The following is a 17864-nucleotide window of genomic DNA, read 5'->3' as shown; positions in this document are numbered from 1 at the left end:
TTGGAAAAGAAGAAGTAAAGCTCTCACTGTTTGCAGATGACATGATATTATACATAGAAAACCCTAAATATAGTATCAGAAAATCACTAGAGCTAATCAGTGAATTTAGCAAAGTTTCAGGATACAAAATCAATACACAGAAATTACTTGCATTTCTATATACTAACAATGAAATATCAGAAAGAGAAATTAAGGAATCTATCCCATTCATCATTGCAACAAAAAGAATTAAATATCTAGGAATAAACTTACCTAAGGAGACAAAAGAACTGTACACAGAAAATTATAAGACACTGATGAAAGAAATCAAAGATGGAGAGATATTCCATGTTCCTGGGTAGGAAGAATCAACATTGTGAAAATGACTATACTACCAAATGCAATCTACAGATTCAATGTGATCCCTATCAAATTACTAGTGGCATTTTTCACAGAATTAGAACAAAAAATTCCACAATTCATATGAAAACACAAAAGACCCCAAATAGCCAAAGCAGTCTTGAGAAAGAAGAATGGAGCTGGAGTAATGAACCTTCCCAACTTCAGATTTTACTACAAAGCTACAGTCATCAAGGCAGAATGGTACCAGCATAAAAACAGACATATAGACCAACGGAACAAGATAGAAAACCCATAAATAAACCCATGCACCTATGGGTACCTTATTTTTGACAAAGGAGGAAAGAATATACAATGGGATAAAGACAGTCTCTTCAATAAATGGTGCTGGGAAAACTGGACAGCTATGTGTAAAAGAATGAAATTAGGACACTTCCTAAAACCACACACAAAGATAAACTCCAAATGGATTAAAGACCTAAATGTAAGACCAGAAACTCTAAAACTCTTAGAGGAATACTAATAGGCAGAATACTTGATGACATAAATCAAAGCAAGATCCTCTATGACCCACCTCCTAGAGTAATGGAAATAAAAGCAAAAGTAAACAAGTGGGACCTGATTAAACTTAAAAGCTTTTGCACAGCAAAGGAAACTATAAGCAAGGTGAAAAGACAGTCCTCAGAATGGGAGTAAATAACAGCAAATGAAACAAACAACTGACAGAAGATTAATTTCCAAAATATACAAGCAGTTCATACAACTCAATGCCAGAAAAACAAACAGCTCAAACAAAAAGTGGGAAAAGACCTAAAAAGACATACAGATGGCTAACAAACACATGAAAAGATGTTCAACATCACTCAATATTAGAGAAATGCAACTCAAAACCACAATGAGATATCACCTCACACCAGTCAGAATGGCCATCATCAAAAAGTCTACAAACAATAAATATTGGAGAGGGTGTGGAGAAAAAGGAATGTTTTTGCACTGTTGGTGGGAATGTAAATTGATATAGCCACTATGGAAAATGGTATGGAGATTCCTTAAAAAACAAGGAATAAAACCACCATATGACCCAGCAATCCCACTCCTAGGCATACACCCTGAGGAAACCAAAATTGGAAAAGACACATGTATCCCACTGTTCATTGCAGCACTATTTACAATAGCTAGAATATGAAAGCAACCTAGATGTCCATCGACAGATGAATGGATAAAGAAGCTGTGGTATATATACACAATGGAATATTATTTAGCCACAAAAAGGAACACATTTGAGTCAGTTCTGATGAGGTGGATAAACCTAGAACCTATTATACGGAGTGAAGTGAGTCAGAGAGAGAATGATAAACATTGTATTCTAATGCACATATACATAATCTAGAAAAATGGTTCTGAAGAACAGGGCAGCAATGGAGAAACAGACATAGAGAACACACCTATGGACATGGGGAGAGGGGAGGAGAGGGTGAGATGTATGGGAAGAGTAACATGGAAACTTACATTACCATATGTAAAATAGATAGCCAATGAGAATTTGCCATATGGCTCAGGAAACTCAAACAGGGGCTCTGCATCAACCTAAAGGGGTGAGATGGGGAGGGAGATGGGAGGGAGGTTCAAGAGGGAGGGGACATATGTATACCTATGGTTGATTCATGTTGAGGTTTGACAGGAAATAACAAAATTCTGTAAAGCAATTATCCTTCAATAAAAAATTAAAAAAAAAAACAATTCCCACAGTCAAATAGGTTTGAATAATTCAGGGAAACACTTTTCAGAGCCCCCACTTCTGGAAGGAAGGACAGATGGTGCCAATTTCACCTGCCTGGAGCGCCCCATGGTTTTTCTGTACCTGGTCTGGTTCAACTTGACCTAATCATAACTCAACATCCTTCTGTGGCAACGATCTGCCTAGCCTTCCTGGACCCTGAGGCCAAAGGAAAATCAGTAACACTGATTCCACCTTTACCAAATGTTTTGATATCTTATTTATCGTGGACTTCTCGAGATACTTTTGATTTCTTCAAGTGCAGCATGAAAACACTGTCTATCTTGATTACTGTTTTGGTCCCCCTGAGGCTGGTGTCTCGCCCTTCCCAGCCCAGCTGTGCAGTAACAGCTTCCCCATCACTCTATGTGACTCAGGCTCTGTTCTGAGCTCTGGAGGTGATCATGCGCTGTGAGTGGCCAGCCTGTTCTGCTGTTGAACACCTGAAAGCTAGAAAAGGTGTCTCCTGTCACCCCCATTCTTAGCTTCTGGTTTTTTCTCAGAGAAGCCCACAGAATAATTTGAATTCCCTTTTTTATACAGCAGTCCTTTGACTAGGGGTAGCTATTTCATTCCAGTTAATCATCTGTTCCAGGTTAGATGCTGTGCCTGCTCCTCAGATGACATGGGTTGACCTTCTGGTTACTCTGAACATGATTCTCTATTTTTCAAGCTTCCATTAAAAAAACATCCTGTCAAGAGCTGAAGACAGCACTCCAGCACTGCTTTGACAGGTGGCCCTCTCCTTCCTTCAGCTGTGGAGTACTGTGTTCTCTGATGCAGCCTAAACCTGCCTTGGTTTTGTGGCCGCAACACTGGCCTTTTGGAAGCCCAGTGCACTATTCATTGCACCATGGAGTCACCTCACTGGTTTTTTATTTTGTACTTGTAGCCAAATAAAACTATTTGATTTTCTGCATGAATTTTTATTAGAGTTGTACTTATAGAATTGAGTTTTAAATCCAAACACTTCCCTGGTAAACTGTATCTCATTAGTCACTTTCCATTTACTCGAGTCTATACAGATATTTTTGAATCATTTTTCCAAGTGTGTTTAAATGCTTAGTCTCCCACCTAGATAGGTATAATGGGATGTGGATAGATCCATTTCATGAAACATTAAGGAACAGTTCCTCCTTTCTCCTTCATATAGTATCTCTAGCTTTCTGGTACAAAAAGTTCATTTACAAATACTATATTAGCATATCTTAGTGATTCTGTTCAAGTCACAGCCGTAGACATAAACGAAAACTCCCAGCTCTGCCTTATTTCCCATGCATGGTGAATTCACAGGCAATAATTTGCAGGTGCAACTTCTGCATGTTGGCCTAATTGACCCTTTCCCCTCTTTATCAAAGGCAATTTCCCTCAGAAATTAACAACTGTTTCCACCTGCAGCTGCTCACTCATACAGGGGGCAATCCAGCTGTGGCTTTATAACCCCACCTCAAGGTTATCCCACAGTTAAAAATCATAATTACATAGGTCATGTGGTCAGGAATACGGCTCTTTCAAAGGACTTCTCTTTCTCACTGAAGGAATTCAACTGAATGAAAAGCAACCCTGAAAATGGATAGAGTAACTCGCCTGAGGCAGGACCCGGTAGCATCCTGGGAGGTTGTCGTCATTGACAAGCTGGATCGTTTTCTTATATGGATACTTCAGGAAGCAACGCCCGAAGTCCACCTCTGCATTAACCACGTGGAGGGTAGGCACAATACACCTGCTCGAGGGAAGGAGCTCATTAGAGAATTCAAAAGGATGAAGGCAGCACTTGTTTACACATGGAGGACACAGAGTCCCAAGCTAAACACATTTGTCACTGTCACACAGCGGTTTTCCTCTAATAACTACATTAATCATTTTCACGTCTTCTCTCCTGTCATCCCTCTCTCCAAGCCCCTAATAACCACTTTTTAATCAAAAAAGGGCTAGAAGCAGGACGCCTTAAACACTGTCTTCTGAGGGTAATGACTAACATTTCCATTGTTTTTCATATTTGGCCTTGTCTCTGGGAAGGAGCCCCCAAAGCACAAGTTCCTTAGGATAGTGGATCCGTTTCCATGACAAACGGGCCCGTGCCACCAGCATGGGGTCCTGACTCGCTGTGACACTTTGGACCAGTCAGAGTCCCCTGAGGACCAGCAACAGCTCGCACCATCTAAATAATGGTAATAATTCTAATTTCCACGCGGCTCAGGCAGCTGCTTGACCCAGAACTGGCACTGTGACAGTGGTGCTCAGTGTGAAGGGGGTGTTGTGGGGGAGAGGAGGGAGGCATAGAAGGCCTGTGTGTGCAGACTGGCCTATTATTAAGCGACCTGGGTTTTATTTCGCGTCTGTTAAGCCCCCGGGCCTGCCCTGCCCTGCCGCACTTTCACAGCATAGTGGCATGGTGAGGAGTGCTGGCGTGTAATCAGTCAGAGCCAGGTTCAGATACTGACCTCACCAAGCACAACCTGGAGCCAGCCACTCTCCCTTCCAGAGTCCCATTTTTGCTCATAGGTAGAAAGAAGATAATTCGAGGGACTGACATTAGCATCAGCTCTTCCTGGGGATGCACAGGAAGTTGTCAGTTGACCCAGTGATTTTGGTAAAGCTTATCCTTTACTACCTGAAACATTTGGGGCTGACAGGACTCATAGCATTTGACTTGGTCACAGAGTATACATGCTAGAAAACTGATAGCCTCCTAGAACCCATCCCCCACCTTTTTAAAATTCAGGATTTTCTACTTAGAGCGGCAGGGAAAAGGCATCGGAACGTATCAGAATAAAAGAAAAATCGAAAAGAAATGCAAGCCTAGACAAAAGGTCAAGCTTTGGGATAGAGAAGACCAAACAAAAAAGAGTTATTTCCACTGTTCTTGAACAAATGATTAGTGAAGTCTCTGGAGGGAATATTAAGCAGACTGTGGCACGAACTTGACCTTCAAGGTATTTTAGGGCTGCCCCCTGACTTCACTCAAGCCCAAGACAGAGGAAATGGTGCTGGTTATGATGACCCCACCAACCAGCATACCTGTACCTTCTTTGAGGTGCGTCTTCCTAAGATTCACGAAGGTCCTACATTCTAGGTACTGGAACACTGCCTGTTTCCTTCATATGGTATTTTCATACACACTATCAGGCCCCAGACCTGGACACTTGTTTCCTTTGGCAAGAGCATGGCCCATGATTTTATTTAGGACCATGGTCAGCATCAGTAGGTGACACACTACGCTGAGAAAGGCTGTAAATTTGGTGAAGGAGACACAGTCAACAAATGTCAGAGCCAGGATCTTAACCTGACTCTGGACGTTTTGGGGGGCCACTTGCAGCCTGCCTTTAAGTCTTACTGACAATGTCCTGGAGCAGGGCTATGAGCACCACTCTTTCTGCTGCAGAACTCTGGAGTACTATCTTTAAAGATAAAAATAAAAACCAGCAACTGCTCATCTCTTCCTGATAAAACCTTGTCAAGTATATACACGGAAAATCAGGCCCATTAAAGAGCACTATTATACTTAACACCTAACATACACATCCCTCTTCATATCTCCACCAATGGTGCGTTTTCTCATATAAAACTTGTCACTCCAATATCAGATTCTTCTTCCTTTCTCAGGAGAGGCAGTGAACTGGATGTTTGCTCCTGTGCTGCCTTCCTTCCCGAGAGCCAGCCCACTGCTGGTGGCTTAGGGGAGACTGGGAAAGAGAGAGCAGGTGAGCGTGATACCTTGCTGTAATTAGGAGCGCCAGCACTTCCTCCCCGATGCCCTCCACATCTACCACCAGGGCCAGCTCGTATTTCTGCACAGTGTTGGAACATAAGGTCACCTGGAAAGAAAAAGGTAAAAAGCTGCTCTTCTAAAAGGCCAGCTCTCCCCCTGCACAGGGGAGAAGGGGGCCAGGAGAGGACCACACAGATGAGTGTAGTTTCTAAGTACTTTATTAGAGGATGTATGGCATTTAACATTTTTAGTTAAACAGGTTCCGTTTCAGGGTCAGGGCATGCTGAGTTGTTTCAAAGGCCAGGTTAGAGTCTAACAAATGGCTTTTGGTATAATAGGTCTGCTGAATTCTGAGGGGGTAGTATCAAAGGAACCATAGATCTGGTATGAGGGAAAACCAGGCCCTGAAGGACATCAACATCAAACAAACTTTAATTACTGCAATTTAAAGTGTTCCCTATGCCTCTGGCTATATAACTTCTGAAAATTCAGTACACCAATAAAACACTACAGCTAGATTTCACTTACGGCAAAATAAATGAATATAACCAAGTCAGTGATAGAAATGGTGTGAGAAATAAACTAGTCTTTTTTTTTTTTAACCAAAACCTTGTCGTTCCTCCCCACCTCCTGTATTCACTATTAGAGCAGAAAATAGGAAACTCTGAAGAAAGGTTAATCCAAGGACAGTATCTGACCAATATATTTTACCCTATATTTGTATTTATTGTTGTGAAACTTGACATTTAGGCTTTTGAAGCCTTGTCACAATTTTTAATTGCTCTAAATGACTTGTATTGGAAGGGATACTTGTAAGTGTAGAAACAGCTTCTGGCATAGGTTATGGCTCTTCTATCTATAAATTATGCATCAGGTACTAATTAAAATTTTTTCAGTTGGAAAGGGAATTGTTGGATGCAAATTTGAATCCAGACAGACGTGGTTAAAGTGCAGATCAGGAGGGAAAACTGAGGCTTGGAGAAACCTTTCTGAAATACAAAGGAAAAAAAAAAGCAAAGAGGGAGTTGCTGATTTGGAAGGAAAACTTGGCAGCTTTGGAGAGAAGCAACCACTACAGCGTCCAGATTCCTGGACTGGCTCTAACCCTGACTTTTGTCTCTGAGCTCTGGTTAGAGGAAGTGGTTCTGGCAGAAACCTGCTGGATAGATGCTGTCTTCTAGAATCTTCCTGAACTACACTGGAGAAGATCCACAAAAGGCGGGGAATGGTAGGTAATATGTAAGCTAAGCACTACTCTGTAAAAAATAAATTCATTCATTACAGCTGCACCTCTCCTTGGGAAAGTCACAATTAGCAACTGCTCTGATCTGAATGCTGATCTCCCCACCTCCCACCCCAAATGTATACGCTGAAATCCTTTCTCAACATGCTGATTATTAGGAGGTTATGAGGTCATGAGGGTGGAGCCCTCTTGAGCAGGATGAGTGCCCCTCTAAGGGACCCCAGAGAGCTCCCTCGTCCCTTCACCAGGTGAGGGTACAGGAGACATCAGCAGTGTGAAATCTGAAAAATGGCCTTCACCAGAACCCTACCATGCTGGTACTCTGACCTCAGACTTCCAGCCTCCAGATTTTAAGAATAAATTTCTGATGTTTATAAGCCACCCTGTCTCTGGTATTTTGTAATAGGAGCCCAAATGGGAAGTTACAACAATATGTGATATCAAACCTCACTGTATCCCTGAAGAAGCCCTTAGAAAAGCTGAAACCTCCTAGAATAGATTTAGGATGAATAAATTCATGGTGAGATATTATGAAGCATTTAAAGCAAATTTGGGGGGGTAAAACTCACAGCTGAATTAAATATTGAAAGATGCTGACTAAAGAGAATATTATCACCTTAGCTATGAAGTCATTTTTTTTTCTTTTCCAGAAAAGAAAAAATCATTTAAATTTAGCAGCCTTCAGTGTTGCTAGACCTAACTGCTTCAAGAAGCAAAAGTAAGTGATGGGAGACAGCGAGAACCTTTCTCAGTTAGCTTTGGAACAATTCTGCTGCTGGCACTGAGGCCATAAGCCAAGCATCAGACTGTGGACCTTAAAGCACTGCTGGGAACATCATGTCCACATTCATCAGGAAGCTCAGATTCAGGTTAAAAATTTGAATAAACTGGATATCATCTGGGGCATAAACCTGGATACTTACTAGCATAAATGATTTGAGTCTAATGGAGGACCTGATTATCAATGAGCCCTTAAATATTTTTATATTAGTATTGATGAGTGAATTATTAGGCACAGAGCAGTGATTTCAGCAGAAATTGCTAAAATCCACTGCTCTGACACAGGCAATGCATTCAGACTGATGGAAACCTCCTGAAGCAGTGTCAGTTCTTTGGCCCAATCTATTTGTATCTGGTTTCTTTTGCCACAGTAGTTTACTTCCCTGTAGAAATAGACCCACTTTTCCATGTGAATTAGAGGCACTCCCTCTCATTGACACTGGGGATATAAAGCAAACGCTAGATGTGGTCTCAGTATCTATTTGACAGTTCAGCTGTATGACTACATGTGCTGGAAGGCTGAGCACTTTACCCTGATAGCAGCAAATCCCTGGGAGCGAATGGTGCCGCAGCTGGGGGTTATGGTGAATTCTTTTGGTCTTATTACAGGTAATTCATCCTTGTTCCAAAATGGTTTTTGGTTGTCTGAATACTGCTCACAACTTAAAATGCTTTGCTGGCCAACGCCATCCCCAGGGACACGCAGTTTGAAGGTCATGGGGACCAAGGAGGTATTATTGAGGGAACATATCAAGGTATGAGGAAACCCTGGAAAACAAAATATAAGGTGAGAAATAAATGCCCTATGATAGCTTCCCTTTAACTTCAACCTCCCCTCTCAGTGCCAAACCTCTTAAATGAATTGGACAGGCAGTTCACCACTGCTATTTATTTCCAACTCTCCCCAGTATTATTTTCAGTTGCACAACCAATAAATACATTTCACTCATTCATTCAATGAGTACTTATTATGTACTTACTATGTAACAATAGACATTAAACAAACCACTCTGTCATCATCCAGACCCCTCTCCAGAGGCAGTCTCTATAATCAGTTCATTGAGTAATCTTCTAGAAGCACATTGTGCATTTGATTTTTACATAGAAATACAATTTCCCCCAAAGAATAGCAGTCTATTTGCTCTTTGTATCTGCTGGTGTGTGAAAGGAGAAGCCCACGCAGTTTTGCTTGCTGTGTGACCCAGAGCCTGCCAACACATTATGTAATTCATCCTAGACTTGTCTGAGGCTCTTGCTCTTAGGGTGGATGACACAAAATCGAATAATAGCCTCTCCTGAGAGAGACTTTACGGTCTGCTTTTGAGCTGGCCAAAGCTTTCACCTCCCTGAGACGAAACTGCTTTTCAGTGTTATTTCTAGCCCTCCTACATTCAGTTCGGGGAGACTCGTGCTCCTTCCCTAAGAGCTGCGGCTCCTCCTTGCCTGGCAAGCAATAAACCAAACTCTGATTTTGGATTCCCTGGGTGGTCATTGTATCTGCTACCATTTTCAGAACAAGAATGATCTAAAACCACAAGAGAATAAACATGCATATTTCTACGGGATGTAAACACTTCTCTTTCTATGTTGAAACCTACTGTGATAAAATACAACTGGTCTCCTGGAGTAACTGCTGCAGTACTGCTGGGGATATTTTGAACTGATCTACTTCTCCCTGTCCGAGCCTTTGTCTACACATTAGGACTACTGGAGGAAACACATCCACCTCTCCCTTATAATTTCACACCTCCTTGGAAGAGACATTTTATGGAAGAATTGTGTGATTAAGGGTACTTGAAAGATTATTCTTGGAAATTCCAGAGATACTGCTAGAAAGTCATTTTCACAATCATATAATTGCTTCATCTGACTTCTCTGAACTTTTTCAAAATGACTCTTAAAACTACAGATTCTTCCTTATTTTACCTCATCATTTATAGGATACACACTCTTCAAATGTATGGTGTAATTTGGAAGTGGATCCTATAAAGGTTCACATGTATCTTTCCAAACCACTGTCCAGACTATGTTCCTGAATCTGTAAGTTTTTCTGAGAATAAAGTCAATTAAAACCTTCTAGCTAGAACGATTCCTTGTACAACTACCTGTAATAACCTGTATTGCTTGTGTAGAAGCCCCCAAAAAGAGGATATTGCTTTATTAAAGATCAAACATTCATTAACACAAATGTTATTCCTAGGTTTTTGGCTGCATCAAATCTGAATTACTATTCTATTGTCCATCTGAATGCAAGTACTTTACATCTAATACATTTTAAAAAATCAACATCTATGTGCCTTTTCTTCAAATAATTAACAACACACTTGGCCAGAATGCCTCAAAGACTCAAAGAGACACCTTCATATCTCTCCCAGTACTTAAATAATGATTTAAAAGATTGCAGTCTCAGGAGGTTTGATTCTCATTCAAGATGTGCATTTTCATCTGACCTAGAAAGCCCCGAAGAAGAAGAAACTTAAGGAAACTAGGGGCAAAAGATCACAAGGCTGCAAAAGGAAAATTTTCAGTTCTGACAGCTGGAGATCATAAGTGGAAATCTGCTAAAATAAACTTTCAGAAATCAGTGACCTTCAGCAATAGATTGCTATTCTAAGATCCTCAGAAGCAGCAGACTCTACATGAAGTTGAAAGATTCTGCTCGTGAGTGACAGAACAAGATTTTGCAACATACCTGGTATTACTGAGTTTCACACTTTACCTTGTACACTTTCGTTCTTATCATTCTGCCATATTATTCTCTATTGCTACCTTAAGATCATATTAATCCTTAATCTTCTGATATCTGCTGTTGTGTTTCCCTTTACTGCTAATGATCCCTTACTCAAATCTAGGCTTTGCTTATGCCTACTATAATCTCTTCTGCCAATCTTTCTAAGAACTTCCTATGATCACGACAATTAAGCTTTGCCCATAATGCTCTACTTTACACCTTCCTAAAGTTAACTTAAATACTTCTCCTTGAGTAAAATACTGCTAGTTCATACTAGGCCATGTGTATTTTTTGATGCTTATATGTATTTATCCCAACATCTCTGCCCAACTTCTCTGTCTAAATTATCTAATGGTCAAGTCCACTGAGAACCCAGAGCCTTCCAACTTTCTTATTCTCATTCAGCAAGTTCTTGTATCTCCTGAAAAACAGTGACTTTGCAGATACTTGTCCTGCCCCATTTGCTCTATCGCCTGGCATGCCACTGATGATTTGGTCCATTTCATTCCTTGATCAATCTGAGTGGGGATCAATGCCCCAGTGTTCCTTCAGGGACAGTCACTACCCAAATTCTATGATTTAACTCTCTCAATACTGTAGTGTTTGTCAAACTAATTAATTATTAGATATGTCATCCAGCATCCAATCCTACCATCACAATCTCCAGCAGTTCAGTTCAGTCGCTCAGTCATGTCGGACTCTTTGCGACTCCATGGACTGCAGCATGCCAGGCCTCCCTGTCCATCACCAACTCCCAGTTTACCCAAACTCATCTCCATTGAGTAGGCAATGCCATCCAATCATCTCATCCTCTGTCGTTGCCTTCTCCCGCCTTCAGTCTTTTCCAGCACCAGGGTCTTTTCCAATGAGTCAGCTCTTCGCATCAGGTGAACAAAGTATTGGAGTTTCAGCTTCAGCATCAGTCCTTCCAAAGAACACTCAGGACTGATCTTTAGGCTGGACTGGTTAGATCTCATTGCAGTCCAAGGGGCTCTCAAGAGTCTTCTGCAACACCACAGTTCAAAAGCATCAATTCTTCATTGCTCAGCTTTCTTTATAGTCCAACTCTCACATCCATATATGATTACTGGAAAAACCATACCCTTGTGACTAGACGGACATTACAGCAAAATAATGTCTCTGCTTTTGAATATGCTATCTAATTTGGTCATAGCTTTTCTTCCAAGGAGCAAGCGTCTTTTAATTTCATGGCTGCAGTCACCATCTGCAGTGATTTTGGAGCCCCCCAAAATAAAGTCTGACACTGTTTCCACTGTTTCCCCATCTATTTCCCATGGAGTGATGGGACCACATGCCATGATCTTAGTTTTCTGAATGTTGAGCTTTAGGCAACATTTTCACCACTCTCCTCTTTCACTTTCATCAAGAGGCTCTTTAGTTCTTTTTCTCTTTCTGCTGTAAGGGTGGGGTCATCTGCATATCTGAGGTTATTGATATTTCTCCTAGCAATCTTGATTCCAGCTTGTGCTTCATCCCGCCTGGCATTTCACATGATGTACTCTGCATATAAGTTAAATAAGCAGGGTGACAATATACAGCCTTAACATACTCCTTTTCCTATTTGGAACCAGTCTGTTGTTCCATATCCAGTTCTAACTGTTGCTTCTTGACTTGCACACAGATTTCTCAAGAGGCAGGTCAGGTGGTCTGGTATTCCCATCTCTTTCAGAATTTTCCACAGTTTGTTGTGATTTACACAGTCAAAGGCTTTGGCATAGTCAATAAAACAGAAATAGATGTTCTTTTGGAACTCTTTTGCTTTTTTGATGATCCAGCAGATATTGGCAATTTGATCTCTGGTTCTTCTGCCTTTTCTAAAGCCAGCTTGAACATCTGGAAGTTGACAGTTCATGTATTGTTGAAGCCTGGCTTGGAGAATTTTGAGCATTACTTTACTAACATGTGAGATGAGTGCAACTGTGCGGTAGTTTGAACATTCTTTGGCATTGCCTTTCTTTGGGATTGGAATGAAGACTGATCTTTTCCAGTCTTGTGGCCACTGCTGAGTTTTCCAAATTTGCTGGCAATTTGAGTGCAGCACTTTCACAGCATCATCTTTTAGGATTTGAAATCACTCAACTGGAATTCATCCCCTCCACTAGCTTTGTTCGTAGTGATGCTTTCCAAGGCCCACTTGACTTCACATTCCAGGATGTCTGGCTCTAGGTGAGTGATCACACCATCGTGATTATCTGGGTCATGAAGATCTTTTTTGTACAGTTCTTCTGTGTATTCTTGCCATCTCTTCTTAAGATCTTCTGCTTCTGTTAGGTCCATACCATTCCTGTCTTTTATTGAGCCCATCTTTGCATGAAACGTTCCCTTGGTATCTCTAACTTTCTTCAAGAGAGCTCTAGTCTTTCCCATTCTATTGTTTTCCTCTATTTCTTTGCACTGATCACTGAGGAAGGCTTTCTTATCTCTCCTTGCTATAGCCATACTTTAAATATTTTAGATGCCAACCAATAGTACTATTACCTCTTACCTACTTTATGGTAATTACACTATCCTAATATCATCAGTACCAGCAGACCCTGTGATGCCAAATCTAGATCTTTATCTGTAACCAATAAACGCCATGTCTCCACCACTAGTCTGTAACTGATGCCTCTTCAAGAATGGGCCTTAGTGCCGATAAGGGGATGATATTATCAACTTCAGTTACCCTAATGTACTACCCAGCCCTACTACAATCCCTGCAGACCTTGCTTAACTCCACACAATATATCTGTCATCCTGAAATAATTTAAGAAGTCCTCCAATGTCTGGCTGGCTTCTGTAACAGTTCTTTTCTCTCTTGCATCTGGAACTACCAATGTACACCTCGATTAGTCTTTCATCCCTGAGCCAGTAACATGCCTTATTTTATCTCTCTCATCAAAGCCCTACCTGCATAGGTGGGGTAATAATTAGAGAGCTTCAAATAAATAATTCTCCAATGAACCATGTTTCCTTGTGGTAGGAGGCCAATCTACCTGGAGAAATACATGATACCTGGTATTGGAGTCATGAAGACTCTAGTTCCAATTCTGGAATTTGAAAATATTATCACAAGATAATTTTGAAAGATTGTTACAAAACTGTTCCTAACTGTGGTCATTACAGTGCAGAATCCAGAAGCACAGAAAAGTAGCTTAAATTCACTGACCCAAGTGTTATGAAAATCAAACAGCCTTAGATTTCCTGTTGGCAAGAAAAAAGAGTATGCTATTGTTAACCTTTCTTGTCATAACAGAGAGAAGATTAAGGAATCCGTCTCCAGACTCAAAGAAAAGGCAACTTGGTTTTCGAAGGTGGACTCAGGAGAGTAAGTTCTCAGATCTCAGACTTGGGCAGCCTTGAGTCATGGCTCTGTAGCATCGTCTAGCCTCTCACATCGCAAGGGTCTCGCTTCTGTATCGCCTCTTATTGTGCCTCTGTCATTTACCCTTCACGGTTACCCTTCAAGTTGTAAGTCACTTTTATTTTCCTTCAAAGGAGTCTATCATTCAAATATGCCCTACAGATTTGTAAACATCTCTCTAGCCATTTTCACATGCTACATGAAGAGTCATTCACCTTCATTTATGTAAACTTTCTTACGGTATGTGCCTTACCCAATATAACATAGGTCAGGGTGGGAGCATTGTATAAATACATGTGCTCTGAATTTTCAAAAACTTTTACAACACCCACATGTTAAAGCAATTTATAAAGGCATTACGATTTTTCTTAAGAACTATTTTTCCCCAAGTTAGATGGGCCAACTTGAAATGAAGTAAAAGAATTAAAAGTCAAAATGGAAACCAATAGAGCAAAATGGAAATAATTAAGGAATAAAGATTCAGACTATGGTCTCTCAATTAAAAAAAAAAAATTATCACCTCCTAAAAAGAGCCTTTGTGATAAACTAATTTCATATCATCAAATCAGTTAATTAAACATGATTTAAATTAGATTCAATTCTCTCCAACAAGAGAAATAAATACCAAGGAACAAGATTCTGTTGGGTAGGGTGGACCTTTGGACACAAACCATTGTTATATCTAAGTTTTCTCAACCCCTAGGAATCAATTTTTGCTTCTCTAGGTGCAACTGTCAACACCCAAGTTGGCAAAATATGATTTAGATAGATCTCAATTGAAATACTAATTCTGCTACTGCTGTGTGACCTTTGGGAGGTATTTAACTATTCCAGTGCTCAGGTCTTCTATCTTTAAAATGGGGACCTTAAAGAAAGCCTCCCCCTAGGATTGCTAAAGTGTTTAAACGTCATATTTCATATTATTACTTAGAAGCAATTGGAATACAAGAAAGAACCAATTAATAAGTAAATTTGCTTCCACTGTTGTAATCATTTGTATTATTAGGGAAGTTCAGATGGGAGAAAATGAGTCAGGGAAGCAAGTGAGTAAAAAGTCTATACAACAATAAAGAAGAGTCTTCAATTTGAAGTGATAAAACACCTGACTTAAACCACCATTGAGTTCACTTTAAATTTGAGAGCATCTCTGTTGACAGGCTGTGTAGCCAAAGTGGCAAGTCAAAATTTGCATAAAAAGAGTGTTCAAAATGTTCAGATAGTGGAGTGAAACATAAAGCATTCCATTGTTCTATTGCAGGAAGTGGGGTGGACACTCATGGCCTGACAACTACCAGTGTCCAGCACACGGCTAAAATGTTCACCTAGGAAATGGCACCAAAGTGCTAGAGAGGAAGAACAATTCTAGAACCTCTTAGCTATAGCCCCCACAAAATGGTAAGAGAAATTCTTTGTAAATCTCCCTCCCACGTAGAGGGAAAAGGAATTGTTCTCAATATCTAATTTAAAATGGAAAAGTACTCACCAAAGGAAACATCACCAAAATGCAGAGCAGGAACATTAAAATGGAAGGTAGGTCCAATGACACAGCCTCTGGAAGTAAGAATATACACTGAGGGAATGGAACGAGAACCCAGTGAATTCAAGGTAACAGTCAAGAAGTGGGGAGAGAGTGAGCACTGAAAACCATGATTTGGCATTTAATCAATTACAGCAGCATCTAGGACTCACAGAAACTGTGAGATGATGGTCAATCACAATGGTTCTTAAAATTCCTTTACAACTCTCAAACCTTTGGGTTTTAGCAAATGATGTTATGGTTAACTTACCACCATATTCCTACCAGTGATGAGGCAGAGAAGACACATCACTGAACTAATGGCACAAAATGTTAATGTGGATGAGATACACAACGTGAAAAGTTATTAACTCAGACAAGAAAAAATTATAGGTCTAATCCAGGTACAGACATCAAGGACTATCAATGATACCAGCATTCCTTGGCCCACACTTTTATAAATCTGTTTTAACCCAGTTCCTACCACCAACTAGCTGTGATCTTGGTCAACCACTTTACCTCTGCAGGTCTCAGTTCTTTTCCTAACACAGAAGAGAGAAGATGGGAATAGGTGGGCTTCAGGGACTCTTTAGCTATTGATTTTCTGTTTCCCTCTCATGCAAGGCTCTTGGATCTTGGAGTGATGCTCTAGCTTAAAATAAATAACAGAGATTCCATAGCTTCTAGCTGACTTCAGGTGTGGTAGATAGTATAATGGTCCCCAAAGATGTCTATGTGCTAACAACCCCCAAAACCTATGAATACACTAGGTTATATGGCAAAGAGTAATTAACATAGCAGAAGGAACTGAAGTTGCTAATTAACTGAACTTAAAATAAGGAAACTGGGCTCACCAGGTGATGCTACTGGTAAAGAACCTGCCTACCAATGTAAGAGATATAAGAGACGTAAGAGATGCGGGTTCAGTCTCTAGGTTAGGAAGATCCCCTGGAGGAGGGCATGGCAATCCACTCCAGTATTCTTGCATGGAGAACCCCATGGACTGAGGAGCCTGGAGGGCTACAATCCATAGGGTTGCAGAGAGTTGGACACGACGTAAGTGACTTAGCAGGCATGCATGCAAGATATGCACATTAGCCTGAATTATCTAGTTGGGTTCAATGTAATCACTGGGGTCTTTAAAATCAGAACATGGAGGCAGAAGACAAGGTAGAAGCGAGGCAATGTGAGAAGGACCCGGCCAGCTTTTGCTAGGTTTGAAGATGGAGGAGGGAGACCATGAGCTAAAGACTGGGCAGCATCAAGGAGCCGAACAAGGTTAGGAAACGAATGCTCCCCAAGAGCTACTATAAACAAACACAGCCCTGGCCAATACTTTGATTTTAGCTCAGTAAGACCTGTGTTGGACTTAGAATAATATATGTGTATTGCTTTAAGCTACTGAGTTTGTGGTTAATTTGTTACAGCAGCAATAGAAAACTAATATATCAGGTATTTGCTTATTCTTGCCTTTTCCCATGGTCCATGTCCCTAAAATCTCTAGACCAAAGGTAAGAACTGAAATAATCCCCCATTTGTGTGCCAGGCTTTCAAAAGTTAGAGACACACAAATACCAGAAATCCCACTAAGCCTGAGTCTTCTAATCCACCCAGACCCAGATGTTGGTCATGTAGGTGTGTCATACCACGCTGAATGCACCTGGTGCCCCAGTGATACTTCTGGCTGCTAGAGATCTGACTATAATATGTTGAGACGCTCCTGCAAGCCTGGGAGGAGAGATGACAACAAAGACTCAGTGCAGGAGGTTTCGATTCTAAAAGCCTTTCCCAGGACCATCTATTCTGCTTCATGTTAATAATCCAAAGTGGTTTCAAAAGGAGCCGCTGGTACTCAGGAGGAATTAGGATCCAGCTGAGAATGAAGTCAAATGAGCCTACAGATTAGATACTTGACTTGTAAAAAAAAGTTTTGGGGAGGCCAAAGTAACAAATAGATCAAAAGTGTCTTCGGTGCACAAAAGCATAAAGAAATAGGAAAGAAGATCACAAAATTGCACAATGCAGTCGTTTAATCAGTGAAGCAGAAAAAACCAGAGTTAAATTGCATTTGTTCAAAGGCACATGTAACTAAGGGAACGGCAGCTGAATACCAACTGGGCTTAGACACTGTCACATCCATTCAAACAGGGATTCTGAATATTAGGACAGTCTCTGCCAAGATGGTACCCAACACCAATGCAGTGGTCTCTTAAGATTAGAATTTTAAAGACTAAGAGATAGAGTGATTGAATTATTATGATGTGATGTAAAACAGACTAAATGAAAAATATGATACAGTTAAACTTCATAAAGTCACATACGTAAAAACAGGAGAGTACAAAATTGCTTATAGGTAATTTTAAAAAATCACTTCAATTTTACAGTGTTGTTTATCCAACCAC

General features: G+C 40.6%; 1 protein-coding gene across 1 annotated transcript in view; it reads right to left on the bottom strand.

Annotated features, from left to right (window-relative positions):
• The window catches only part of HYDIN (HYDIN, axonemal central pair apparatus protein), a 346678-nt gene that overhangs the window by 186313 nt on the left and 142501 nt on the right, over window positions 1-17864 (bottom strand). The window contains 4 exon segments of the mRNA XM_018063160.1: window positions 3704-3839; window positions 5834-5934; window positions 8384-8619; window positions 15430-15497. Of these exon segments, the coding sequence (XP_017918649.1) occupies window positions 3704-3839; window positions 5834-5934; window positions 8384-8619; window positions 15430-15497 (541 nt within the window).

Source organism: Capra hircus, chromosome 18, assembly GCF_001704415.2.
Source record: "Capra hircus breed San Clemente chromosome 18, ASM170441v1, whole genome shotgun sequence".
NCBI classification, from domain to species: Eukaryota; Metazoa; Chordata; class Mammalia; order Artiodactyla; family Bovidae; genus Capra; species Capra hircus.
Note: the sequence above shows the minus strand (reverse complement) of the source record. Positions and strands in the feature narration are given on the sequence as shown.